The sequence below is a fragment of the Pelodiscus sinensis genome, chromosome 1, assembly GCF_052426305.1.
Source record: "Pelodiscus sinensis isolate ZL-2025 chromosome 1, ASM5242630v1, whole genome shotgun sequence".
Classification (NCBI taxonomy): Eukaryota; Metazoa; Chordata; order Testudines; family Trionychidae; genus Pelodiscus; species Pelodiscus sinensis.
Genome location: NC_143052.1, coordinates 341633656 through 341660460, shown reverse-complemented (window position 1 = coordinate 341660460; position 26805 = coordinate 341633656). Strand labels below are relative to the sequence as shown.

General features: G+C 40.2%; 1 protein-coding gene across 4 annotated transcripts in view; it reads left to right on the top strand.

The window, feature by feature from the left end:
- The window catches only part of EMSY (EMSY transcriptional repressor, BRCA2 interacting), a 60431-nt gene that overhangs the window by 17639 nt on the left and 15987 nt on the right, over positions 1 to 26805 (top strand). For all 4 annotated transcript variants that reach the window (XM_006133587.5, XM_006133585.5, XM_006133584.5 and 1 more), the window contains exons 8-14: positions 4333 to 4609; positions 7837 to 8088; positions 10160 to 10309; positions 13818 to 13991; positions 16173 to 16309; positions 17540 to 17713; positions 21276 to 21474. In XM_006133587.5, coding sequence (XP_006133649.2) covers positions 4333 to 4609; positions 7837 to 8088; positions 10160 to 10309; positions 13818 to 13991; positions 16173 to 16309; positions 17540 to 17713; positions 21276 to 21474 — 1363 coding nt within the window. The remainder of the gene's footprint in view (positions 1 to 4332; positions 4610 to 7836; positions 8089 to 10159; positions 10310 to 13817; positions 13992 to 16172; positions 16310 to 17539; positions 17714 to 21275; positions 21475 to 26805) is intronic.

The following is a 26805-nucleotide window of genomic DNA, read 5'->3' as shown; positions in this document are numbered from 1 at the left end:
CTTTTGGTCAAAGGTAATCTTTCTTATTTCTCTTTTCCTTAATTAACATTTTTCTATTTTTGCAGTAGTAAGATCTCAGGAAACTGGGTTTGATCTTTTCATGGCCCACTCTGCCTTGTGTAAGAGATCTGCCTCCAGGAGGCATGAGATGTCTCTTCAGGCCCAAGAGGAAGTGTTCCTAGGTCTGAACATAAATTGTGGGGATGTTATTTTCCTCTTTATTCTGTCACGCCATTTTTCACTCTCTTTGCATAGTATTGTGGTAGTTGGGATAAACTGAGGTACTCAAGCTAACAGTATCTAAGTTTGACCATGATGGAGCTGGAGGCAAGCTGTCCCCAACTGTAAAATGTTTTTAATTGGACCCTACATATGCTAATTTCCAGATCATGCCGCAAGACTGACTTGTTCTCTCAGTATTATGGAGAGGGTTTTAGATTTTGGACTTGGGTCTAAATGATATATTGTTGTTGATTTTGTGGGTTCAGAGTATTGGCTGGGTGTATTTTAATTACTAAAATAAATACATTACAATGTAACAGGACAATACTAACAGTGGAAACTACAAACCAAATTCATCTTGTGTGTATCTATTGATTTAGTAAATTTACATGAGATTAATTTGACCTTGACACAGAGATTTAGATTGGCCTCTAGAAAGCATTTTTTCAGAGAGCTTCTTGACTGTTAAGCTCAACCTCTCCACAATAATTTTTGTGTTGAACTCAATAGATTTACTTTCTAACTTAATGGGGATTAGCAGACTTTCCATGTCCAGAATTTGGATGCTTAGTTCAGTGGATTGACTTCCTCTGTTTTCATATGGAGATAGTGGGTTATTCCTGACCTTTCATAATGCCTGTTAAGTTGTGCAAAGTAGGGGATCATGTAGTTTCCTGAAGTCCAGCAATATTATTGCTCAAACAAAGGTCTGCTGGAAAAGCATTCTGGCTAATGGCATGTGCATAATTAATTAAGCCTTCTGCTTAATGGCATGCACGCTAATATTTCAGTACATCACATATAAAGTCTTGCTTTCCATGTAGCAAACATTTAACCTGGGACAGAACACTTCTCTGGATGAAAGCAAGGCTTGGGTTGGAGTAATGTATTGTCTGTATTAAGTATAAGTTGGCTGAAGAGAAGTGTGAGGCTTGGTGTACTCACCTACTTAGCACAGATAATAATATCTTCATTAGGCATACTTCTTATACATCTTTTTATTTTTTTAGAGAAGGTTCTTTGAACTCTGTAAATAAACAATGATGATGCTTTAGTATCATCTATCTTCAAAATAAAATTGAAAAGCATAGATTATAAAGGAGAATGTAGTAGTTAAAGATGAAACAGTCCTACAAAGGCAAGGTACATGTCCAAAATGGGACATTAAGCTGTTATAATCTGATAATTCACTGGCCTTTGACCAAAAGGCACATTCTTAATGGAATAGTAGATACCATCTTTTTTAAATGGAAATACTATAATTTTATCCTCCCTCTCTCTCTCCCCCCCGCACCCCCTCCCCAGATCCTTGCATGGACACAAATTTCTACCTGTGGATGTGAATAACTGTGGATAGAAATTGGTATCCACTGGACTCTCTTCCTAGGAATTGCAGCAGCCAAAGGAAAAGGATGTGCTGCTACTGCTCCCAGGAATTGTGCAGCTGTACTGCCCCCAGTACCACTGCCAGCTGCATCTCCTGTTGGGGATCATACAGCCTTCCTGGGAGCAGTTCTGGACATGTACAGTCACACATCTCGGAGCAGCAGCCAGCTAGGGGTGCTGTGGTTCCTGTGAGTAGAGCCTGCAGATGAGTGGATACCAATTTCTATCCACAGATAGAAATTTGTATTGGCTCAGGGTTCTACTCAGGCCTTTACAGAAATGTGCAAACAAAAAGATATTTGTCACTTTTCTCAAAAACCTTCAAACAGATAAAATTTTTAATTTTGCTTTTAAGTGAAATCTCACTCAGGCCCCATGCTAATTCACAATGACAAGATCTAAAGTTGTTCTAATAGGAAGTTTAGTTTTTGTATATTTCATAATTTGTTATTGTGGTATCCTTTTATATTGAGTTTAAAAATCATGCTTTCCAATCAAAGCAATAATGCTTTACTAATTTTAAAGGATTCCTAAGGTTTGGCATGTTAAGAGGCAGGTAATCCACTAATCATGTAGTTGATAAAATTTTTATTGACGACGCAATTAGTCAGTAATGGAAAGCTGCTGCATCTCTGCAGTTTAAATATAGTAAGAGTCGGGCGTGCAGGCAGCCTAGCTCCTGCTGAATTTAAACTGCAGAAGTGCTGCAGGGGTAGATCCAAGACCCGGCGTGAGCCGAGACTGAGCCGGGCTTGGGACTGTGTCCCTGTCTATGGGAGGGAGGGAGGGTCCTAGTGGGGAGGTGAGACCCTTCCCTTGTCTCCCTCACCATTCGCAGCCAGCCTGGGATGCCACAACAAGGGGTGCTGCCAGAGCAGTCTCTACCTGTGGCAAGCCTGGGACGCCATGGGCAGAGGCTGCTTTCAGCAGCAGCCCTGTCCACAGGGGTGCCAGCTCCCCACTGGAATCCTGTGGACAGGGGCTGCTGCTGGAGCAGCCTCTGCCGTGGCTAGCCTGGGCCCACCTCAGGCAGAGGCTGCTTTGTAGCAGCCTCCTGTCTCCCCCCTCCTGCCTTTGTTGCCTTTAAACAAGAAATGATGTTGAATGTGGTTCTTGAATTTGTATACCAATTTAAAAGGTTGTAGTGATATTTCGATAGTTTGGAGGAAAATTCATACATCCCACTGGAAGATGTCAGTGTTCTTCCATTTTTCTATTACGTAAAGATTTGTACAATCTAGTAACTAATCTAGTCAAGTCCCGGTGGCATCTGATACCCTCACTTTTTTTTCAATATCTCTTGACAACATCATTATAGGACCAAATGTTTGGCATTTCTCAAAACTGCCAGTACTAGCTTCAGTATATGTTCAATAAATGTCTTTAACAAAATAAAGAGCTTCCTGTTAGAAATCTGAATAACTTACTGTTGATCAGCTAATCAAATAACCTTTTACCAGTGGAAGGATGCTATACATTTTCTGTATTCCTTGCCTGTGTGAGAAAATAGTATTTAAACAGTATAATAGTTCAGACCCTCATTTCTTAATTGTTCTTTAGAGAAATACTTTGCTTTCTAGTGTCCCACTATGTAGGCCAGATAAGTATTGCTTAGGTTTTACGTGTCTTATACAATATGTATATATGCTCAGTGTGGTATGTATTTTGAGATGTTTTGTATGTTTCTTGTGTGAACATATGTAATATAGCATGTCGTATATTGTATATGCACATACACAGTAAGATCAAAACAATCCGTTTCTCAAACCAGACAATTGCATAAAAGTAAAATCTTCTTCTTGAAAGGTCAAAATGAATTCTAGGCATTTCAGTGAATAGTCAGATGCATTTGTAATTCACTAGGTATGGCATTTTTAATCTGTAGACAATTGGTATCGTAAGAGGAAGAAATTTCCTATCTATCTTTAAAACATGCATAGATAATAAGATAAATTACTTCTGATTCCTAAAATGAATTGTTCACTGATAAAGTATTAGGGAGGGGCAGACTGATTGCATTGACGGGAAATGTAGTAATCATTTGAAAAAATAGTTTTTGATTCATATTGCTAAATGGTCAACTGTTGGCAAATAGTTAATTAGGTAAATAAAGAGTTTATGCTCCTTGTTGCCAGGTCTTGGGTAGGGATAGGTGATGCTTACCGGTAACTGGTTAACCAGCGCCTGGCTCAGCGAGAGCAACCCCCTACCTGTGGAGTGATGCTGCAGGCCAGCTAACCAGTTAAACATATAGTTTAACCGGTTAACATTTTAAATGGGATTTTACATTCCTAGTCTTAGGATACAAGGAGGGTTTGGGAGAGTAATGGTTAAAACCTCTTGAAATTCCAGACATGAAGTAGTTTTGAGTGATGGTCAGACTTTGCTTCCCAGTGAGATGAACTGAGACAATTGATACTTGTCTTGTTTCAGTTTGTTGACAACTTCACTACTTTAATTCACATACAGACTGTTTTCTTCATAACCAAAAACTTACCCATTTTAATTGAAAATACAATTCCTTCAAAAGCTGATGGATTAGCTGCCCTGCTCCACAACTAAGGGAAACGTTTTATTTGCTGCTAGTAAGTGTATTCAGATCTGCAAATGAACTCAGTTAAAGTAAAATCACTAAAAGTAAATAGCATTGTATGTGTGTAATATATCATCTTTGCAATACAACTTCTAAACACAAGTGAGTGATGATTTTTGTTGTTGTTTCAGGTGATCATAGTAACCACCTCTCCAAGTTCAACATTTGTACCTAACATTCTCTCCAAGTCTCACAACTACGCAGCAGTTACTAAACTTGTCCCAACATCTGTCATTGCCTCAACAACTCAGAAGCAACCAGTGGTTATAACAGCTTCTCAGTCCTCTTTGGTCAGTAGCAGCAGTAGCGGCAGCAATTGTTCCACTCCCTCTTCCACTCCAAATACCATTGCTGTGACTGCTGTGGTGTCATCGACACCATCGGTGGTTATGTCAACGGTAGCACAAGGTATGATCGTAGTTATGTATATTAAACTTGAAATAGCTCTTGTTTTGGGATGGTGGCTATAACCTAGCAGGGTACAGTTTGGACTGTGATAGAGGGCATGAGTGACACAGCTAACGTGGAGTGCCTTTTACAATGCTTTTCTGCTGTAGTCTTCAGTCTGGACTGCTTACAAACACACTTCAGCCTGAAAGTCACTCCCAGCTATGTCTGTATGTTGTACAGCCAGGAAGCCACACCTTGATTCTTACCAGCCTTGTTTATACTGCATGGTGATCACATCACATTCCCAATCTTAGGTATTTGCCCAGAAATAGATGTCCTATATCAGGGGTTCCCAAACTTTTTGACACGGGGACCAGTAAATCCATTCATGAACTTTTGGAGGACCAGTAATGGTCATTTGCATATTTGCATATTCATTAATCAAATGATGAATATTCAGATAAGTTGTTTCTGGTCCTCCCCAAGCCCCCAGTGCCAGCTTTAGCAAAGCTTTTGATATGGTCACCCACAATATTCTTGCCAGCAAGTTAAGGAATATGGATTGGAAAAATGGACTGTAAGACAGACAGAAAGCTGGTTAGACCTCGGTTTCCCAAACTTTTTACTCTTTTTTTTTTTTTTTTTTTTTTTTTTCAAGTACTGTTTTTTGCAGCCCAAAAATATAAACACATAAAAAAAAAAACCTGAGAAAAATACCAGACATATAACATGGTATTTTCTGGTATTTTCTCATTAGGTAAATTTTATTATTACAGGCAGTCCCCGGGTTACGTACAAGATAGGGACTGTAGGTTTGTTCTTAAGTTGAATCTGTATGTAAGTCGGAACTGGCATCCAGATTCAGCCGCTGCTTACATACAGATTCAACTAAAGAACCCCAGGCGTCCCCAAGTCAGCTGCTGCTGAAACTGATCAGCAGCTGATTCCAGGAAGCCCGGGGCAGAGCAACTCTGCCTCGGGCTTCCTGTAGTCAGCCGCTGGTCAGTTTCAGCAGCGGCTGACTTGGGGACGCCTGGGGCAGAGCAGCTCGGGTGCTGCTCTGCCCCAGGCGTCCTGATTCAGCCGCTGCTGAAACTGATCAGCAGCGGCTGAATCAGGATTCCTGGGGCAGAGCAGCTGGGGTGCTGCCGGGTTGGTCCTGTAGCGCCAAGGAGCGGTGATGCAGGACCAACCGGCAGCGCCCCACCTGCTCTACCACAGGCCCCGGGCTTTGCTCCACGTCTCCCTGGTCTGCCTGGGGGGGGGGGGCACTAGCTGCGTCCCCCCCCAGCAGACCAGGGAGACGCTGAGCAAAGCGGCGGAGGACCCGGGGCCGGACCCGCGGCGCTTCCAGATCAGTCCGGCCCGGGTCCTCCGCCGCTTTGCTCCCTGTCTCCCTGGTCTGCTGGCTCCCCCAGCAGACAAGGGAGACGGGGAGCAGCTTTTCTCGCCCCGGAGGAGGCGGGCGGCGGGACCAGGCGTCCCGCCGCTCCAGTCCTCCGGGGCGAGAAAATCCTCGTTCGTAACTGCGGATCCGACATAAGTCGGATCCGCGTAACTCGGGGACTGCCTGTACTAGATGTATCAGTTTGTAGTTTCGAACTGCCTGGATGGTAAATGTGTTCAGGCTGCATGAGTGTGTCTACCAGCTAGCCAGTTCCGAGGGGGGGGGTTGTGTGTGTGTGTGAGTGAGTGTGTGTGTGTGTGTGTGTGTGTGTGTGTGTGTGTGTGTAAAACAATAGAATCCCCGGGCCGGACTAACTCGTTCTTTGTGGGGGGGGCAGCGCCCCAAGATCTACATATGGTCGGGTCAGTCCTGCTCCCTGCAGGCCGATTCACTTCCCCCCCTTCTGCTCCCCTCACTGCTCCTCTGGCCAGCCCCACTTCCCCCAACACCCTCCCGGGCAGCCAGTTCTCCTCTGCTTCTCCTACCAATCTCCCTTGGCCAGCCTCGCTGCCTGCGTCCAGCTCTCCAAGTTACGAACAAGTTATAGACCAACACTTGGTCCGTAACTCGAAATGTTCGTAACTCTGATCCCATAGAGTTACATGGCGACCGCGCTGTTCATAAGCGCGGATTGCCGCTCATAACTCGAATCTGCATTTACAGCCGCTTTGGTCATAAGTGTGGATGGTCGTAAGTGGAGGTGGTCGTAACTCGGGGAGCGGCTGTATAAAAAGCACAGAGTAGACAGCAAGCTCTTTGGAGCATGATCTTTACTTTCATTATCTCAGTGACTTTGAACCTTTCCAGACTTCTGTACCCCTTTTAGGAGTCTAAGTTGTCTTGAGTACCCCAATCTGCACCTCACTTAAAAACTTAAATGGCTTACAAAATCACACAAAAATACAAAAGCATCACAGCTATGCTATTAGGGATGTTAAATTTGTATTAATTGGCTAATCAAATAGTTGATTCAATTTGCATCAACTATTCAATTAGTTGATAAAGGCATCTGCCTTTGAAGTGCAGCAACAGCCCCAGGGCGAAAGCGCTGCAGGGAGCACGGGCTCAGGAGGGGAGTCCCCAGCTGACTATGGGCTCTGTGCGGCACTGACACTTTGAAACGCCGCATGCAGTCCGGGGCCAGCTGGGGACTCCCCACGTGGCCTGGGGCTGCACGTGGCATTTCGAAGTGCCAGCCCTGCTTGGCGCCCAGGGTCTGGCCCCAGGCTCCACATAGTGCTGCCACTTTGAAGTATGTGCTTATCGGATAGTCAATCAGCCATTCACATCCCTATCGTGCTAGTACTGAAAAATTGCTGACTTTCTCATTTTTACCATATAATTATAAAATCAACTGGAATATAAATATTGTTCTTACATTAAAATGCATAGTAATTAGTGCAGTATAAAGAAGTCATTGTCTGTATAAAATTTTAGTTTGTACTCACTGTGCTAGTGCTTTGTATGTAGCCTGTTGTAAAAGAAGGCAAATAGCAAGATAAGTTGATGTACATACACCCTGGAAGACCTCTGCATACCTCCCAAGGATACATGTTCCCCTAGCTGAGAACCACTGAGCTATCTTATCATGTTTTGCTGACACATGAATAACTTTTATGTACAAGTTTCTTTGTCTCTGAATTTGGGCACTTTGGAATTGAGAGATGTCATTGCATCTTTTTAGATTCAATGCATGCTTACATGTGCTTTTCACAGTGGAAAAGTGGATGGTATTTAAAGACCAGAAATTTGTCCACTTGTTTCATTGTTAAATGTACATTTGTTTGGTCTTTCACAGGTGTCTCCACATCAGCGATTAAAGTTGCCTCCACCAGACTGCCTTCTCCAAAAAGCTTGGTGGGAACCCCAACTCAGATTCTAACACAATTTCCCAAACAACAACAGCAGACCCCAAAACAACAATTGCATCAAATACAGCAGACCCAACAGCAGCTATCACAGTCTTCTCCTATAGCACATCAGCAGCAACCACAACAATGTCAGTTGCCAGCTGGCATCAAGCCCACCATTCAGATCAAACAAGAATCAGGTATCTGGAATCAGTCTTGTGCGATATTAGTAATGAGTGAAGTCTACCTGCCATACAGGAGTTAAGGGCCAAATTCTGCCCTGAAAAGTGCAGGCAGTCCTCTTTGACTTCAGTAGCTCTGAAAGTAGAAACAATGGTTAACAGAGGATGTAGAGGTAGTAATTTTAGTTTACACATCTGGAAAAGTGCTTCTGATTTTTTTCTGTTCTCCTGGCAGAAAAGAGAATGAACCTCGTAATAAGTAGGAAGTTTTATTCCTAACTTTAGAGATTACAAAAGTATAAGCATCCCCTTCTAGATTATAGGGTGGTTGGCAACATGGAATGAGCCAATTTTTTTGAAGATTTAACATTTGGGCAATTCAGTAACATTTCAGCTATATCTCTTAAACTAAAGGTAATCCATCCACCCATCTCTTACAGCTATTATTGGATTCAAAAATCAAAAATGCAACATTGACTTTTGTCATAGCAAATGCAGTACTTAGAACTAAAAGTTGGACTGATTCTGTTTCAAATACTGATTCCTTTGGTATAGTCAGTTCTGTGGCTGGCTCTAATTAATTCAGTTGACTCTGAGCATGTTGCTTGGTCTCTATGCATCAGTTTGATCTGTTTGTTTAGTTTATTAATACCTACCTGAAGGGGTGTTCAGAAGTAATGTTTGAAAGCACTTCTAAAATTTTTAGGGAAAGTGTTATAAAAGTGCAGAGTATTATTCTATCCTTGTATGTTTTATATTAATGCACATGAAATCAGCATTAATTCAGGGAACATGTACTTTTTTCAGTTCTAAACATTTTAGTTAGAGAAACTTAAAAAAAAACAAAAAAAAGGCTGCCGGGTGATGGTGGGAGTCTGTGATAAAATGTCGCATGCATTATGAGACCATCCCTTCATAGAAACTCCATTAAGAAACACTATAAAATGTCTCCACCTTAAAGTCATTGCTCACAACTTAATTGGCAACTGTCATTTTTTGCATCTGGTCTATACAAAGAACTGATACAGAAAGAATAGCAAGTACAAAAGTTCACATTTTTAAATAGTTGCATTGTCTTCTGCTTCATTCTTTGCCTTGTACTATGTTTTTAAACTCAAGTTGGTTATTACCTTGTAAAATAGTCATTTAGTCACCTTTACCTTACCTACTAATACTTATTTGCTCTGGAAAGCAAAGGTCAGATAATTTGTAACTGAAATTTTGCTTTTTATCTAGTTTTCCCTCTGGATTGACACAAGGAGCATCAGATAGCTTAGCACAGATTAGAACTCAGGACCCATTTGGTTTGGATACACTCTTGGTCTAACTTCTAGATCATGATTTCTTGAAACCTTTAGTTGTATCCCAAAAGTGAAAAAAGATGTTTGCTGGGTCATGCCTCACAAAGTTAGGAGTGGGAAAGAGAAGACAAATCTTCCTGAACAGAAGAGCCTGCTAGAATGAAAGAGAAGGGACTTATACACTCCCTCACACTATCTCTGGTCAGCTCCATCCCATCCAAATTCCATTACAGTTCCAAGACAGCACTAGTTCAAGAGATGAGTTCAGGAGGAGAGGCAGAAGGATCCTCACACCTAGCTCCTGAATCCAGTGTCACTATCACCCCCTTGCTCCCACAGCATTCTCATTTTATCTATTTTTTTATTATCAAATTGAAATTTAACAATTCATAATAAAATATGTGATAATGAAGAGACTTAACTGACAAATGTATGAATGCATTTTTTAAATATTTCACTGATTTTGGACCAACTTGATATTGATTAGCATAGTTTGTTCTGGGACCAAAGAAGGTTAAAAACCTCTGTACTAGATCCCGTGACTTAATGGTGTTCCAAGCACCAGAGGTGATCAGAGTAGTAAGGAAGTGGTAGAAAGCACGTGAAAAGTGAAAGTGGTAGTTGTCTTGGTGCTAGCAAAAAATGTAAATATTTTAAGGATCAGAAATAGATTGGCTCAAAAATAAAAGCCTTGTGCAGCTACTTGCCCATTAAAGTTTGGTCTGGGAAAACATTTCTGCAAGTTACTTTTTGTGTCTGTTTGTTAAGTGACCTTTTTCCTTTCCTAGGTGTTAAAATAATCACTCAACAAGTGCAGCCCAGTAAAATCCTACCCAAACCAGTTACAGCGACATTGCCCAGCAGTAGCAATTCACCTATTATGGTGGTTAGCAGTAATGGGACTATCATGACAACTAAACTGGTCACTACTCCCACTGGTAAGTTACTGTTCTTAGAAGGGAAGGGAGGGGTAAACCTTCCAATACTGATGATAAACCCTGTTTTACAGGTTAAATAACATTTTGTTCATGGTTTATTAAAAAAAGGGTACAACAGCAAATTCATAAACCTTTTGATAGTCACATAGTAGGTTAGGACTTTTATCCTCGTAGAATTTAACGTGTATTATAAACTCTTGCGTTTACCATTGAGTGGTCTTCTATCTCTCTTGTACTCTCTTTGACTTGGAACACATAAGTATAATTATTCCTTTCCCACTGGTTGAGAGAGAAATATCACTGAAAATGATGATGATACTTTGCACTTCTATAGCACCTTGTATTAAAGGATGACAAACCAATGAATTAAGCCTCTCAACAACCCTTAAAGGTAGGTAAATATAATTATTCCTGTATTATGAATGGAGGAATTTAGAGACAGTTAACTTGCTTAGGGTCTCTCAGTAATTGCATAGAGGAGCCAGGAATAGAACCCAGATAGCTGAACTCTATGCTTTGTGTTTACTGATATAGAGAGGAAGTGTGTCTGCTGGTAATTTTACAGACTGATCTATTATGCTGGTATTGGATGTCTAGAGAAGACTTGGGGGGCAAGACTCATAAGGGTATGTCTACACTGCAGAGTTTGTTCCGAAAAAAACTTCACTTAAGTCCATGCTGCAATCGCGTTCTTTTGAAAAAAAAGTCGAAAACAGAGGGGTTTTTCCGACATTGGTAAACCTCTTCCTACGAGGAAGAAGCCTTTTTCCGAAAGAGCTCTTTCGGAAAAAAGGCATGTGTGGACAGGGAAGAGGGTGTTCTTTCGAAAGAAGAGGAAAAAGCTCTGGTGGCCACTCTGTCCATAGTAATCACAGATTAAATGCAAGATAGTATCCACACTGAATGGACGCTATCTTTCGAAAAAGCAGGTCACTTTTTCGATGCACTTGAGCAGTGTGGACGCTCTCAGACGAAGTTTTTTCAGAAGATCTCTTCCAAAAAATCTTCTTCTGAAAAAAGCCTGCAGTCTAGACATAGCCTGAATGTCTTTAAAGCTTGGTCAAAATTCATTGCTTTGCTGAGTGCCCTACATATGTTGGGATAGGTGGTATAAATCTGTGCATAACTCAATGTTTATCCTAGCTTTTCAATTCAACTCTAAATTCTTTAACCAGATAAAACATTATCCTGATATATTTTAAACAAGTGAAAGTTAGTGTTTGGAATATAAACTTTTTGTGAGGAATTTTTTCCCCGATGTTTACCAATGTTTCATTGGTAAACCTTGACTAGCCATTTACTTTCTCTCTTCATGCCAGTTTTGAATAGTAGGTTTCCCCATTAAATTTAGCTATTTTGTATAATTGTCTTTAGTAACGGAGAAGAGGTCTATAGTGCTTAGTGTACAGTATGTGCAGAAGAACAATTAGGCTTTGTCTATGCTGCTGGCTTTTGCCAGCAGAGACTATGCAAATGAAGCGCTGATTAGCATTTTAGCGTGCTTCATTTACATTATCTATTCGAGCCGTTTTTGCGCAAGGGGTTTTTGCACAAAAGCAAGCAGTGTGGACGTTTCCTTTTTGCTCAAAAACCGTTTTTTGCGCAAGATCCTTATTCCTCTCTGGGAGGGATAAGAGTTAGCCTGGTATAGATGATATAGAATAAGACAGAGAATATCTTATTGCCTCTTTATAAAACCATGGTTCACCCACAGCTTGAGTACTGTGTACAGATGCGGTCGCATCATCTCAAAAAAGATTTATTGGCATTGGAAAAGGTTCAGAAAATGGCAATAAAAATGATTAGGGTTTTGGAACGGGTCCCATATGAAGAGAGGTTAAAAAGACTTGGACTTTTCAACCAACTTAGGAAAGAGGAGACTGAGGGGGGATTTGATAGAGGTCTATAAACTCATGACTGGTGTGGAAAAAGCAAATAAGGAAAAGTGATTTACTTATTCCCACAATATAAGAACTAGGGGTCACCAAATGAAATTAATAGGCTGCAGATTTAAAACAAACAAAAGCAAGTTTTTCTTCACTCGGCGCACAGTCAGCCTTTGGAACTCCTTGCCAGAGGATGTAGTGAAGACTAGGACTTTAACAGGATTCAAAAAAGAGCTAGATAGATTCATGGAGGTTAGGTCCATCAATGGCTATGAGCCAGGATTGGTAGGAATGGTGTCCCTAGCCTTTGTTTGTCTGGAAATGGGTGACAGGAGAGGGATCATGTGATGATTATCTGTTGTGTTCCCTCTCTCTGGGGCATTGGCTACTGTCAGCAGGCAGGATAGTGAGCTAGATGGACTTTTGGTCTGACCCAGTATGGCTATTCTTATGTTCTTATGTACCCTTCATTTGCATAATGGCGGCCGCACATTCTTTCGAAAAAGGGCTTTTCGAAAGTGAAACAGCCATCTAGACTAGCAGTACAGGATCTTTCGAAAAAGGGTTGTTGTTGGTTTGTTTGTTTTTTAGAGAACTGTGTCTAAACAGTAGTTTCACTTTCGAAAAGCCCTTGTTCGGAATAACGTGCGGCCGCCATCATGCAAATGAAGTGCGGGAAATTCAAATCCCGGCTTCATTTGCAATTTCAATCTGTCTAATTTACATCCCTTTTTCAAAAGAGGGATGTAGTCTAGACGTGCCCTGATAGTATAACTTTCACAAAATAAAATTTAGGCTGGACGTTAATTCTGTTAAGCCACTTTAGTTGATATATGTGCTCTCTTCCCAGACTTCTTAAAGAGGAAGAAATCAGTTCTATCAAACTATGTCTAATAAATCACACTTTCGCCTGTTCTAAAATAAAGAACAAACATTGAGGGAGAATCTAAACCCCTTGTGAACAACTGAGCCATGAATGTAAAGGATATCAGTTTCTGAAGAGCAAATCCTTTACCAACTAGAATAGTTTTAACTTGAAAGGTGATAAAGCATTTGAGACAGTGCCTTATGAAATGTTTAATTTAAATTGTTATGTATTTGAACTTTGTGGTGTAGACTGAAAACTAGTTGAAGGATCTTAAAGGATAATGATAAATTGCACTGAATCTAATCAAAGGCTGAATGGGGATATGATTGCTGACTATGAATGCATCAGAGGGTAACAGCAGAGAGGGAGAATAGCTGTTGAAGATAAATGACAATGTTTGTACAAGAACAAATGGATATAAATTCACCATGAATTAATTTAGACTAGAAATTAGAAGATGATTTCACCAGAAGAGTGAGATTCTGAAACAGCTTCCCAATAGGAATAGTGGGGCAAAAAACCTATAGGTTTAAAATGGAGTTTGATTAATAGGATTGTATTGTGGGTTTTCCTGTGGTAGCAATGAACTGGACTTGATGTCCCAGGAGAGGTCCTTTCCTCACCTGTGTTTCTATATTCAGTCTCTTTAATGGAGCTAAATACTTTTCTTTGATCTAAACCTTTTGCAATTTGCGATACTAAGTATTTCATATTTTAATTGCAAGCCTTTTTTTATGATTTTACTTTGAAATAGGAACACAAGCAACATATACTCGTCCAACGGTAAGCCCTTCCATAGGGGCTCGAATGGCTGGAACTCCAGGTGCTGCCACTTATGTGAAAACTACCAGTGGCAGCATCATTACGGTAGTGCCGAAATCGCTGGCTACACTGGGAGGCAAGATTATAAGCAGTAATATTGTTTCTGGTAGGTGTATTGATAAAAAACCTTTACTGAGATACAAAACTTCTGAAGACACTCAGAGATATATTAGGTCTCACATTAAATTTCTCTCTGGGTGCACAGACAAGGTTTGTTATATGTTTGAAAATATTTTTTGTGTTTAGAACCAATTTTTTGAAAAGTTATTCTCCTTTATGCATGTCAGAAATGGCTGATTGATAAGAGAGGAATGAGAAAGAAAGACAAGATGTTGAATGGGAGAAGATATTGTCGTAGGTTAGGGCACGCCTAAAATTTAAGAAGGAAGCAAATTCTTAGCATCATAATGTAAAAGGAGCCTGGGAAATGAGAAGAAATATGGATGAGTGGAAAAATGATTGGTATGATTGTAGAAGATAGGAAGGATTAAATCAGTTATCAGTTTCCTTGAAAATTAGGATGGAATAAAAATATTAGGGTTTTTTTAGCCTGCAGAGAGCATCTCTGCAGTGTTATTGATAAGACTTCTCGATCTAGTGGAGGTTTCATAGAAATGGCATATGCATGAATGTCTTTGCATACCAATCTGTGCACCTGAGATCAGTAGTTGGCCTTTATTTCAAGGGAATGTAGTATGATGTGTTTAAAACAATGCAGGATTTGAGCAGAGCTTCTAAGTAATCTTTCCACTCAGTGAAGTATTCATAAAGGGTTCATAACAAGTTACAACTGGGAGAATTATTTCCTTTTCTCAAAATTGGTTCAAAATTAAATGTATTTTTAAATTTCAAATGTGTTATGAAATAGCTGCCAGACATCAATGATGGGTTGAAGTTGATGACCAAGATTTTTTGTTGGCACTTGAGCTGCTAGGTATAATCTCATTACAGATAATAGGAACTATAATGGGCAGATTGATACCACTGGTGACTTGTATGTTCTGTTAGCCATTGTGAGGATTGGTTCAGAAGGGTCGTAAATAAACAAGAAACCACGAAAGACAAGTAGTTACATGGTAGAAGGGAAGAACAGCAAGTTTATCGGTAGAAAAATGTCATCTGAACTTTGGACTTCAAAAGGAAAGAGGATTTTTTTTTAAATAATGTTGTGAAAGAAACCAGAAAATTGTCTTATAATTCAACTAACAGAATTCTATATTCCCACACATTAGCTATAAAAGAAATCTGGCATCTCTTTATGGAAATAGTGATAAATATCGTGTTAATGTGTTCTCAGCATATGAACAGTTTTTATCAAATGGGAAACCTCCCTTTTATAAGATATAAATTCTCAAGATTTTTCTCTTGCAAAGTCTGGTGCAGGTTACAAACCATAAATCAAGCAATTCCATCTTTATTTCTCATTGAAGTAATTTACTTGATAGACATCTTCCTTTTAGCACAGGGGTGCCCATAATTTGCAATCCTGAAGGCCAGAGATAATCTGTACATTTGCACAATATCTCAAAGATAAGTGCATTCAACCATAATATTTGTACCTGTACCTTCCATGACAGCTTTTCAGAAATTGCCCTTTGGTTTGTGTTGGCCATAAAAACTGTTGAGCTCTGTTCTTCCCATATAACATCTGTTGCTGATGTGCACCCTACATGCTTGACTTCAGGCCAGGCATTAAATGTCCTCTCTTCAGCCAAGTTTTTTCAGTTGCATTTAAACCTGCCATGATGTTAGGATTATTTTTAGGGCTTCTGTTTTTGAGAATTTTATCAATTTCATTTTTCAGGGTTTATGTTTAGCAATTTTCAAGTATTTTTCCCCAAATCAGGGAGACTGGGGACTTGCTATTTGTACACATGTAACGAGTAGTGAATCTTTGTAATGTCCACTAGCGTACTTTAACATAGTAGCACTGTATTTAAACACATTGAAAAACCTTTAATGGACACCAGTAGGGTCTACATGGACCATATAACGAACACCATATTAACATGCTTTAGAAGTCATATCCCTTATATAGGACAAGTTGTTACATACCCCATTTCTGGAGTTTTTCCTGTGTTTATTGGATAAACACTTCTTTGCCTCTTTATTTTTTTTGTATCCAGAGTGTTTACTAGTTAAAACTGAAAATCAGGAGCCATACTTATCATCTTTATGCTGGACTCAATGGATTTTTATAAAGATTCTAGAGTTATATGAAATATATACATAAAATAACAGTATCATCACTTTTAACCAAGGCCTCTCTCTTCCCACTTGCTTTAAGGAACTACAACCAAAATTACTACAATCCCAATGACATCCAAGCCTAATGTGATTGTGGTGCAAAAGACTACTGGAAAAGGAACAACTATTCAAGGACTTCCAGGCAAAAATGTTGTTACAACATTGTTAAATGCCGGGGTAAGCAAAAGTGTTAAGTTTAAAATCCATAAACAAATGAAGGGTATGCATTGCTTTCTGCCATCCTCTGTTTGTTATGAACTTAGTTCCTAGAAGAACTCCCAGTAGCTGTCTAGTAGATACAACGTGGGCCTAGGTCAGGGATGATTGAAGGGCAAGTATGCTCTGTGGGACTAAAGTAGTTAACACAAAGGGGGCTCAAAATGGCCTGTTAAAGTTGGTTAAAGCCTCATATCTTCTCCTTCTTTGTGTTCCCTGTCCAGCTGTCTGACAGAGACTGTCTGATCCATAAAGGGTGGAGCCATACAAAATGACTGGGTTCTTATACCAGTTCTTTTAATGTGAGAATGGGATTCTCTCATCCAGTGTGAAGGGAGGGGCCTTTTTCAAATGTTCTGCATATATAACATAGTTTGTAAAATTTTATATCCATCTGTAGATCTGTTAGAAGGGTACACATAACTTAGATTTTCAGGGCAATCCTGAATTAGGATGAAAAGCTGATTGGCCTGGTGGTGGGGGAGAGCACGTGAAGCCTCCTCCCGCCCTCTGAGGAGCATGTGGCACTTTGAAGTGCCATGTGCTCCTCGTAGGGCATGGGAGAGGGAGGACAAGAGCAGAAGAAACTTCATGCAGCTCCCCCGCCCCCTGGCCAATCAGGGCTTGGGGCGGGGGAGCGTATGCTATCTCCTCCCGCTTTGCAAGGAGTGTGTAGCACTTTGAAGTGCTGTGTGCTCCTCGCAGGACAGGAGGAAATTTCATTAAGGCCTGTGCCGGGGGAGTAGCAGGGGTTCTGCGGGCCGGATCAACCCACGAAGGCCATTTTGCCCACCTCTGGTCTAAGACATCACTACTGACTAAGAGCAACTCTTAAAAATTTTGAGTATAACTTTAAATATCTTGTACAATTCTACTTTCCTAGAGGAAGTTTTTCTTAAAACCACATAAACTCTTGCCAGTCTTTCCATTGTCGTCGTCTTCTTTATATAGTAAGGTTAAATGAGTAGGTATTTTTGTGTTTGGGTTTTGAATTTACTACTTATTAAATATACCTACTCCTTGAAACCAACCTGATGATGAAAGGAATTGGTTGACGTATCACACGGATATGATATGGATACAGCCAAGGTACTGAATCTTATATGAACTTCATATATGTTTAGATAAGTGTTCTATATTACTGAAAAAATTACATTGCAAGTTAACGTGTACATTTTGCTTTTACTTCAGGGAGAGAAAACTATTCAAGCAGTGCCAGCAGGAGCAAAACCTGCCATCATCACTGCAACCCGGCCCATCACAAAAATGATTGTCACGCAGCCAAAAGGAATAGGATCTGCTGTCCAGCCAGCCACCAAAATCATCCCAACCAAAATTGTTTATGGGCAACAAGGCAAAACACAGGTACAGAAAGGACTCCTTAATTAATTTTTGTTTTTCTGTATTTAAATCGTTGCTCTATGATGGACCTGGGGATGAAGGGTGCAGTATGCAGGCTTCCCCAGGGAGAGAGAACTACCCATGCCTCTCTCACTGCAGCAGGTTGGGGCCAGGTGAGAAGTGCCTCTCTATGGCCACTGCATCTCCAGCAGGCACTGCCAGGGAAGTGGTATATGTCCCCAGCTGCAGCAGATTCAGGTTTGTCTGCCCATGCACTCCCCAGCCATATTGAGGAATAGAGCAAACTGTGCACTTCTACTCTCTCCCTGAGGAAGGGGAACAGCCAGCAATATTCCCGTACAAATCAGTGTAGTGGGGAGTTGCAGCCCCACCCTCCCTCAAGGCCCGTGGGGGATGAGAGGCTCGGGGATGGGGCAGTCCCAGATGGGTGGGGGTACCGCTAGCCAGCTCCTTTCACCTGTCTGGTGATTCTTTCCTTTTTCTGTATGATTTTATGCTTCCTTGTACGAATCAGGGGCGAGGTGGGGTGGAAACTTCAGCTCCGTTCTCCCCTCCCCACAACCAAACCCTTACCTTGCATAGCAAACGTGGTTGTCCTAGCTCTTACTGTTTAGTAGGAATTATTTTTATGCATCCCTATACAAACACCCACTTCCCCTTCCCACGCACGACCAAACCCTTATCTTGCTGTAAGGTATGATAAGAGGAAACTGTACAAATTGTGGTGGTCCTAGCTCATACTGTTTTAGGAGGAGTTCTTGAACAGATTCAGATAGACACACGTGCAAACTCTGTCAAATACAGTAGATACTTAGATTTCTGTAAAAAGAGAAACAGATCTTCAAGGTGTTAACAGTGCTTTATACTTCAGAGCTTTTGATGAAAGAATGAAATTGATTGGTTATAGTAACGTGTATCTTATGTACTTCATGAAGTAGGTCTCTGCCTGAAGCCTAATGTAGATTGGTAGTTTGTGCTCCATTAATACTGAGTATAGATGTGTGTAAGCACATTGCTTTCCAGGGGACGAAGCCCAGGCCCTGGCCTCAAAGGTGAGAGTTGTATTTGTAAAACTCAAGCGGAATATTTTAAGATTGAAGAATTCAGGAAGATTTATACAGTTGATTTATACAGTTTGTTCTGTGCAACAAAGGTCCCCAAAAGCACATAAGGTCTGAAGCTATAATGAGGAGGAGAGAGGATTACAGGTATGGAAGGGAAGGTTATTCCATATGAGGAGCAATTGAAAGGACTGAGATATAGCTATGTGGTAGAAATTTATAGAGAAGGCCAGTCAGGCACTATTCATTGTTCTATTTTGCATGATGAAATTAAAAGGAACACATTTTAAACATTAAAGGACATACTTCTTAGTCAATCTGTTGTTAGCCTGTGGAATTTACTACTTCAGAGTAAAAAGTCTGGGAGCTAGTTTTCGTGTGACTTCAAAAACAGGTAAGTCTTGTGGCACCTTAGAGGCTAACAAATATATACTCATGAGCTTTCATGGATAAAACCCTCTTCATCAGATGAATTGGAGTGGAAATAAAAGTAGTTACCTGTCAATTTTAGGACCCATGTAAGTGAAGCTAATTAAGTAGGCTGGATGTGTTCCATTCATAGCTCTTGATATGAAAATGTGAATGTCAAAGGTGGGGAAAATTGGCTTAGTAATGCGTTAAGCAGTTAATATCTTTATTCAAGACTAGGTTGACAGTGTCATATTTATAAATGAATTCCAGTTCAGCAATCTCTCTCTGTAATTGGGTGGTAAAATTCCTTTGTAGAATTCCGGTGATCATATATATCTATTAGTCTCTAACCTGCCACAGGACTACTCGTTGTTACTTCAGAATAGTAAGGCAAATCATATATGGCTAAAATGGCATGTGTAAGATTATAGAATAAAAATCACCTCATTCTTCAGAGCTACTTGTATTCCTGAAGGGAAGCTACTGTTTTCAGCTGTAGCCTAAAGAAAATACATAACAGGGCTTGGACCCATGAAAGATGGGAGGAATCCCTCCATAATCTGACAACCTGAAGGAGAAGGAAGAAGCAGAGAGGAACATGCTCCTTGGAGTGACTTCGAAGCATCTGGCATCAACAGGATATCAAATTAGACTGTTAGTTCTGATACTGAAATTCTTATTTTCCTTTTGTCTGCCAGAGCCTGTTCAAAACAATCAGTTATGATGGTTAGACATAGGGATTTATGGCACCTATCTTCACAGTATATAAAATAGTTTTATACTTTTTTGTTATTTTTATTTATGAATTTAGTGGTCATAAAATTGATGGCTTAATAGCTGTGGCTTGAGCCATGTACAAAATAGGCAGGGTCCTTGCAAGCTTCAATACTTATAAAGAATTGTAGTCCTGACTCCTGCAGATCTGATCCTCGTGTCACTGAGTACAGATTGACAACTGTAGTAAATAGCCATGTAATATGGTCACTAGGTGCCTGAGCTTTTAAGAGCATACTCTAATTTTAGGCATAAATTCTAGGCTGGAGAGTTAAAAGGCTAGTATGTTAGCCCTCTGCCCCCTATGTTATTGAATTCTGGGCACTCCAGGTTTAAACAGAGTTCAAGTTTAATCTTGTATAGATGAAAGAAAGAAAAAGATTCAGGCTTTCAGAATCTTCTGAATCTATCTGAAGTGGTCAGTACTAGAAAAGCCTGTTGTATGTCTAAATAAATTAGTGCCCCATCCCATAAATCACCTGTGAGTTAAACTAATCTTTACTGGATTAGTTCCTTACATTATAATAATCAGTAGCTTGTAACCTTCAGAATAGACCATAAGTTATATAGTTCTTCTTCAAGCAGTGTCCTGTGGGTGCTCCACTGTAGGTGTAGGCTTGTCCCGGCGCTGCAGATCGGAGAACTTTTCTAGACGTAGTCTGCCGGACCGCGCATGGATTATGTAGGGGTTGTATATTCTGCCTTGATTACATATCAAGAGATTGTGTTCAACTGAAGCTCAAGAAACTCTTTGAGAAGGGTCTGGTTCTTTCCTGGGTGCTCTTACTATAAATAAAATGCAGGACTATGTAGCACTTTAAAGACTAACAAGATGGTTTATTAGATGATGAGCTTTCGTGGGCCAGACCCACTTCCTCAGATCAAATAGTGGAAGAAAATTGACACAACCATATATACCAAAGGATACAATTAAAAAAAATGAACACATATGAAAAGGACAAATCACATATCTACCTTTCCCCACCTCTAATATCATTAACTCACAGACACTTACCTTCCTTCCTTCCTTCCCTCCCCTCCCCCCGCATCCCCCTTCTGTTCTGAAATGTGATTTGACCTTTTCATATGTGTTCATTTTTTTAAATTGTATCCTTTGGTATATATGGTTGTGACTATTTTCTTCCACTATTTGATCTGAGTAAGTGGGTCTGGCCCACGAAAGCTCATCATCTAATAAACCATCTTGTTAGTCTTTAAAGTGCTACATAGTCCTGCATTTTGCTTCAGCTACACCAGACTAACACGGCTACATTTCTGTTACTACTTACTATAAATAGAGTGATTGTTTTTTCTATTAGGTTCTCATAAAACCAAAGCCAGTGACATTTCAAGCTACGGTTGTGAGTGAGCAGACAAGGCAGTTGGTAACTGAAACATTGCAGCAGGCATCCAGAGTGGCAGAGGCAGGAAATGCTTCTCTTCCAGAAGTGAAAGAAGAACCTCAGAGCTACACTGATAGCAGCTCCTCTTCTACAGAGTCCTCCCAGAGCTCCCAGGGTAAATATAATCACTTGGCTAAGTAATAGGCTTATCACTTGTCTAAGTAATAGGCTTTGATTCCATCTCCAAAAGATGTAAGCTATTTTTATTTAATCTATTGTATCTCTTTATTGTGTTTTAAATGTATGGTTGTCTGCTTAGATGACTGGAGATCAGTCTTCTTAGAATTGCTTCCAAATATTGACTTTTTTGAGTCCTGTAACCTCATGTTTCAATTTCCCTCTCTGAAAAACCTACTTGCAGGGGTTTTGTAGATTAACTTCTGAAAGCATTTTGAAATTTGTTGCTAACATATTCTAGAGAAGTATATAGTACTACTTTAGAAATGTTTTATTTTTCACTTCAAAATCATCAGTTTCCTAAATATAAAATAATTTACTTTAAAAAAATCATACTGTTCGGGGCTTCTAATCCCAGACTAATCTGGGCAATTAGATCTGTGTGCACATGAAAAGAATATATACACAAATATATGTCCTTTAGACAAAGGCAAAATAGTCTGTTTTTATCTGCAAACACCTTTTATTTTTTTCATATGCATAGCTCTCCTCCTCCACTCATCCCTTCAATGTAACTTTTAAAAACTTGTTCTTCTCTTAGTAGTATCTCTGTGGGTGTTTCACTTCAGGGGCACCTGTGCCTGGTACCTTAGATGGGAGATTTTTGGTGGCTGTGCCCAGTGGACCCACCCATGTGCCCCACACTTGTTTATGCTCTATACTAATGCTATCTAAAGCTGCAAAGGCAAATTGTCCTCAGTTCCTTCTTAACCGCAGTCAACATGAGATGGTGGTTATGATAGAGGCAGCAATACAGGGTGGCAGGAAGCTCCCTGGGAGTGAGGCCGGATTACACTGGCTTCTGGTCCCATCCCCGGAGACTTTAGAATAGTTGAGTAACCACTAAGAATTCATGCTATCTAACATCCCTAGTCAGTGTCTGGCATTCCCAGTGCCTTTACTGTTTGTGTGTTGCTCATGTCACTAGTATGTGCAAAATCTGCACTTCCTTCAGTGGTGGATTCCCAAAAAATTGGGAAACCAATTTTAGACTTCTGTTCATGGAGCAATCTTTATGACTAGTTTTGTATCCAGGGATACTAGGTACATAGACCACTTGGTGTATCACTATTGCCATATCCACATCTATATCTTGGTCACCTGAGATAAGCTTCAGTATCTGCCTCTAAGCAGAAGGAGGCGAGGAGTATATCTCCAAGAAAGCCTGTTGCCAACACATAATCTGACTACAGAGATCTCAGGTTTCAAGAAATGTTCCATCCAATGAAGCCTGTATCACAAAGGCGAAGAGGAGTCAGTCATGTAAGCCAAAGTCAATACTGTGTTCCCTAGGGTGGCAGAGATGCAGCTGAAAAAAGGCTAAGCCCATCTCCGAATAACAATAGGTACGGGTAACTAGAAAGTGAATGGTAGCCAGGAATGCTTATATACCTACAGTTTACAGATTGAGGCTACTCAATCCCACACCAAGCACTTGGTGCCAATTACATTGGTACTGAATCCATACTGCATAGATTCTCACTCAACCCAGTCTTTGATACCTTTAGACCGGCAAAAATTTAGTCTCCTCTGTTAATGAATGGACTGTATCAGCCTCAAGATACTCTTGGTCACTGATTCTTTTTATCTGGCCTACTTTGAACAGCTATTCCCCTCCCCCCTTTCCCTTGGCACATGTAAGATCTCAGACTCTCACATAGTCATCAGGATTCCCATAGGTATTTTAGGTCACATTGCTCTCCCTCCTGCACTGTCACATTACAGGAGGATAGATCTCAAATGATACACCCATGGTGGGAACACAGATAAATGCCTCTACCTATGCCATGTGGCTCCTCTCAATGGCCTTGCTGGGATCTATAGGCATTCTGTCATTGACAATTTGCAACTAAGTCTCCATACTGCTGGAGGAACACTCTTCAGTATCCGCTATCATTACCTATGTCAAAGAAGGAGATGTTGGAGGAGCAAGAAACAAGGGTGGATAAAGAGGTGTCACATCTTACTAACATTGCTTCCTTATCATCTAATGAAACTTTGATGCCTCCACCATCTTCAATGGCTGATGACTTAAGGCAGTTTCAAGAACTGATGAAGCAAATTCTTGCTACACATTCCCTTAGAGGAGGTTCAGAAGTCCAACTGTAAACTCCTAGATCTTTTACACATACATCTTCACACACATGAAGATTGCCATTCTGGTCAAGAAAGCTCTTATGGAGTGTGCTAAGACTGGCAAACCATAAAATTTGGAAGCCATAACTTCTGGTTACACTATCCATTTCAACTCTATCTGTCTTACCCATTTCCCCTCCACGTTGCTCTTCAGGGACCTTTCTCGTGATCAGTTATTGGTTTAAGAGGCTGCCTCACTTCTATGTTTAGGAACACTAAAATCAGTTCCTATACAGCGTAGGGGAATGGTGATTCCTCCAGCAATCGTTCCTTTCTTAGAATTAGGAGATTAGTTCATGACTATTAGTCTGCAAGACTCATATGTATCAATTTATCCTTTACACAAAATTTTGTTTGTTTTCTAATAAACAGTGAGCACTACCAATACAAGCTGCTCCCTTTCAACCTATCTTCTGCCCCAAAGTCCTTCTCAAAGACTCTGGCATTAGTTGTCAATTGGTTATTATAGTTTTCCAGAATCTGGAAGATTAGTTGATCCTGGGTAGATTGTATCATGAAATGTTGATAACACTGCAGATACGTTCTTTTTCACAGCCTGGGCCTTCAAATAAATCTCACAATCCATTTTGACTCAATCTAAACATTATAGGAGTTTCCTTGGATTCACTGACAGGCAGAGTGTATTTTCTCCCCAGTAGTGAATCTCCTCTCAAGGAATCTGAGCTGTTCTTAAACAATAAAATATTGTCTTCAACTGTTGGGGCACGTCAGCTTGCATCTTCATAGAGCAGGCATGCTAGGTTACATCTTGAGATCTGTATGGATGGCTTTAAATGGTTTACAAACTGAGAAAGCACCGTCTAAGCAGATAGTTGTCTGTTTCCCAGTGTTTTCTACAGACACTCAACTGGTGGAAAGCCCTGATGAAAATCTGTGCAGTTGTGACTTTCTTCCAGAATCTCCCTCTTGTAGAGAGGACATAAGACACTTTATTTTGGAGTTGGGGGATATATCTAAAACCTTACAAGATCAGGGCAGATTGCTACTACGACTCAGTGGTCTGGAATTGAGACTAGTCAAAAATGTTTGCCTGAGCTTTTTTTAACCTTTAAACAGATCAAATCAATGAAGATAATGACAGTGTTTTACGAATTTATATCAATGCCCAGGAAACAGCAGAGACTCTTCCCCATCTTCCAGTGCCAGAGCAATAAAACTCTGAAATTGGTGCATAGTCAAACTGATAATCATCTCAGCTTCATATCTCTGCCAGATACTAGAACATCAAAAAACCCTAAAAAACCCACAAATAGTCTAGTACCACCTTAAAGACTAACAGAACATGTAGATGGTATCATGAGCTTTCGTGGGCACTACCCACTTCTTCAGATGACAGGAGTGTTGGAAGTCCAGATTAAAAAATAAATAAGGGGGGGGGGGGGGAGGAAAGAGACAGTGAGTAGATAAGCTTCAGAGGGATAGCCGAGCTAGTCTGTAACAGGAAAAACATTAAAAAAACAACAGTCTAGTAGCACCTAAAGACTAAATAGTTACAAGAAGCTGATAAGAACCATTAGTTTGCACTTGGAAAGGAAGATGACCAACACCAGATACTACACCAGACAATCTCAGCAGCAATTTCTTTCTAAATTATAGTGGGAACAGAACTCTCAAGTTCTCCTCAAGATATTCTTAACTTGGGGGTTCCCGGAGGTCAATCTGTTTGCCACAATGGCCAACACAAAGTCCATCAGTTATCAGTCCAGAGGTAGTCTTGATTCCCCCCGTCCCTAGAAGATGCTTTTTTCATCTCATATACGCATATCCAAAAACACCATTACTTGTAAAAGTTCTCAACAAGATCAGGCCAGTATCCTATTCAGTGCACCAGTGTGGCCAAGACAAGTTTAGAAAAGAATTACAAGAAACTTTACCTTCAGAAATAGATATATTGTTGTCTTTGTAGCAGTTTTTAGATTTCATTTTCTTCCCAGTATTGGATTACCTGTTGAAATTGTAAATATTGGGTGTTTTCATGAATTCCATTAGGACACCTTTAATGGCAATAATAGTTTTTCGCAAACCAATAGGGGATATTTTGCTCTTTGATCACCCAGCTAGAGGTTTGTCAAATCTTTCCCTACAAATAAAAGATTCTGTGCCTAACTGGGACCTAAACCTAGTCCTTAGTTGCCTTAAAAGGCATCCTTTTAAGCCATTGGCTGTGTGTTCTTTGTTAGATTTATCATGAAGGCAGCCTTCCTTGTAGCTATCGTCTCTGTCTGAAGGGGTGGATAATTGAAAGTTTTAATGGCAGACCCTCTATTTATGGTACTCACCAGAGAAAGTTTATCACTATCAGCATGTCCAATATTTTTAACTAAGTTATCAGAATTTTATTTAAACCTTTATTTAAACCTTTTTAGTCCCAAAACCACATTGGACTAATCCAGAAGACATATTCCATACTCTAAATGAGAGGAGGGCATTTAAAATTTTTACTTAGATTAGGAAATTGAAGGTTTAACTGGTAAGCCTTATCTTTAATCTATACCAGTAAGTCTCACGGTTAACTGGTGAGGGCTAGAGCAGCTCCCCACTTGCCATGGACAGGAAGGTGTTCCAGCAAGACTCGTTCTCCTCCCTCCCCTTTAATCAGTTAAACAGGTTAAGCAATTTTTAACCATTAGCCAATTAAACAGGATTTTACATCTCTAACTTAGATATGATCATACCTTTTAGAAGATCTCCTAAACTATTTGTATCCATCACAGAGAGTCTAAGATTTTCCTCTAAGATTTTCCAAACATGAGCAGAAAAAGTTTTGTCTTGTGCACCAGTATTGAGGTCATGTGCACTTGATCAGATGTGTGCCACCGTGGCACCCAAGTTATTAACATATATCTTTTATATATTTTTTGAAATGCTATGGGAGAAAAAATACTAAAACAAGGGATAATTAATGTGCATGACCTTAAATGTTTGCTTAATATGAAGTCAAATAAAAAAAAGTTAATAATGCAAAATTTTCACTAGCCAACTTCCTCTATTTATAGCCCTCTGCTAGACCTCCTCCAGTTAGACTTCATCCCTACTTAATTAAATCTGGCTCTCCTTTCAGAGTACTATGTTAATTGGCCTTTCAGACTAACATTTCTGAGCTTGTGTAGGA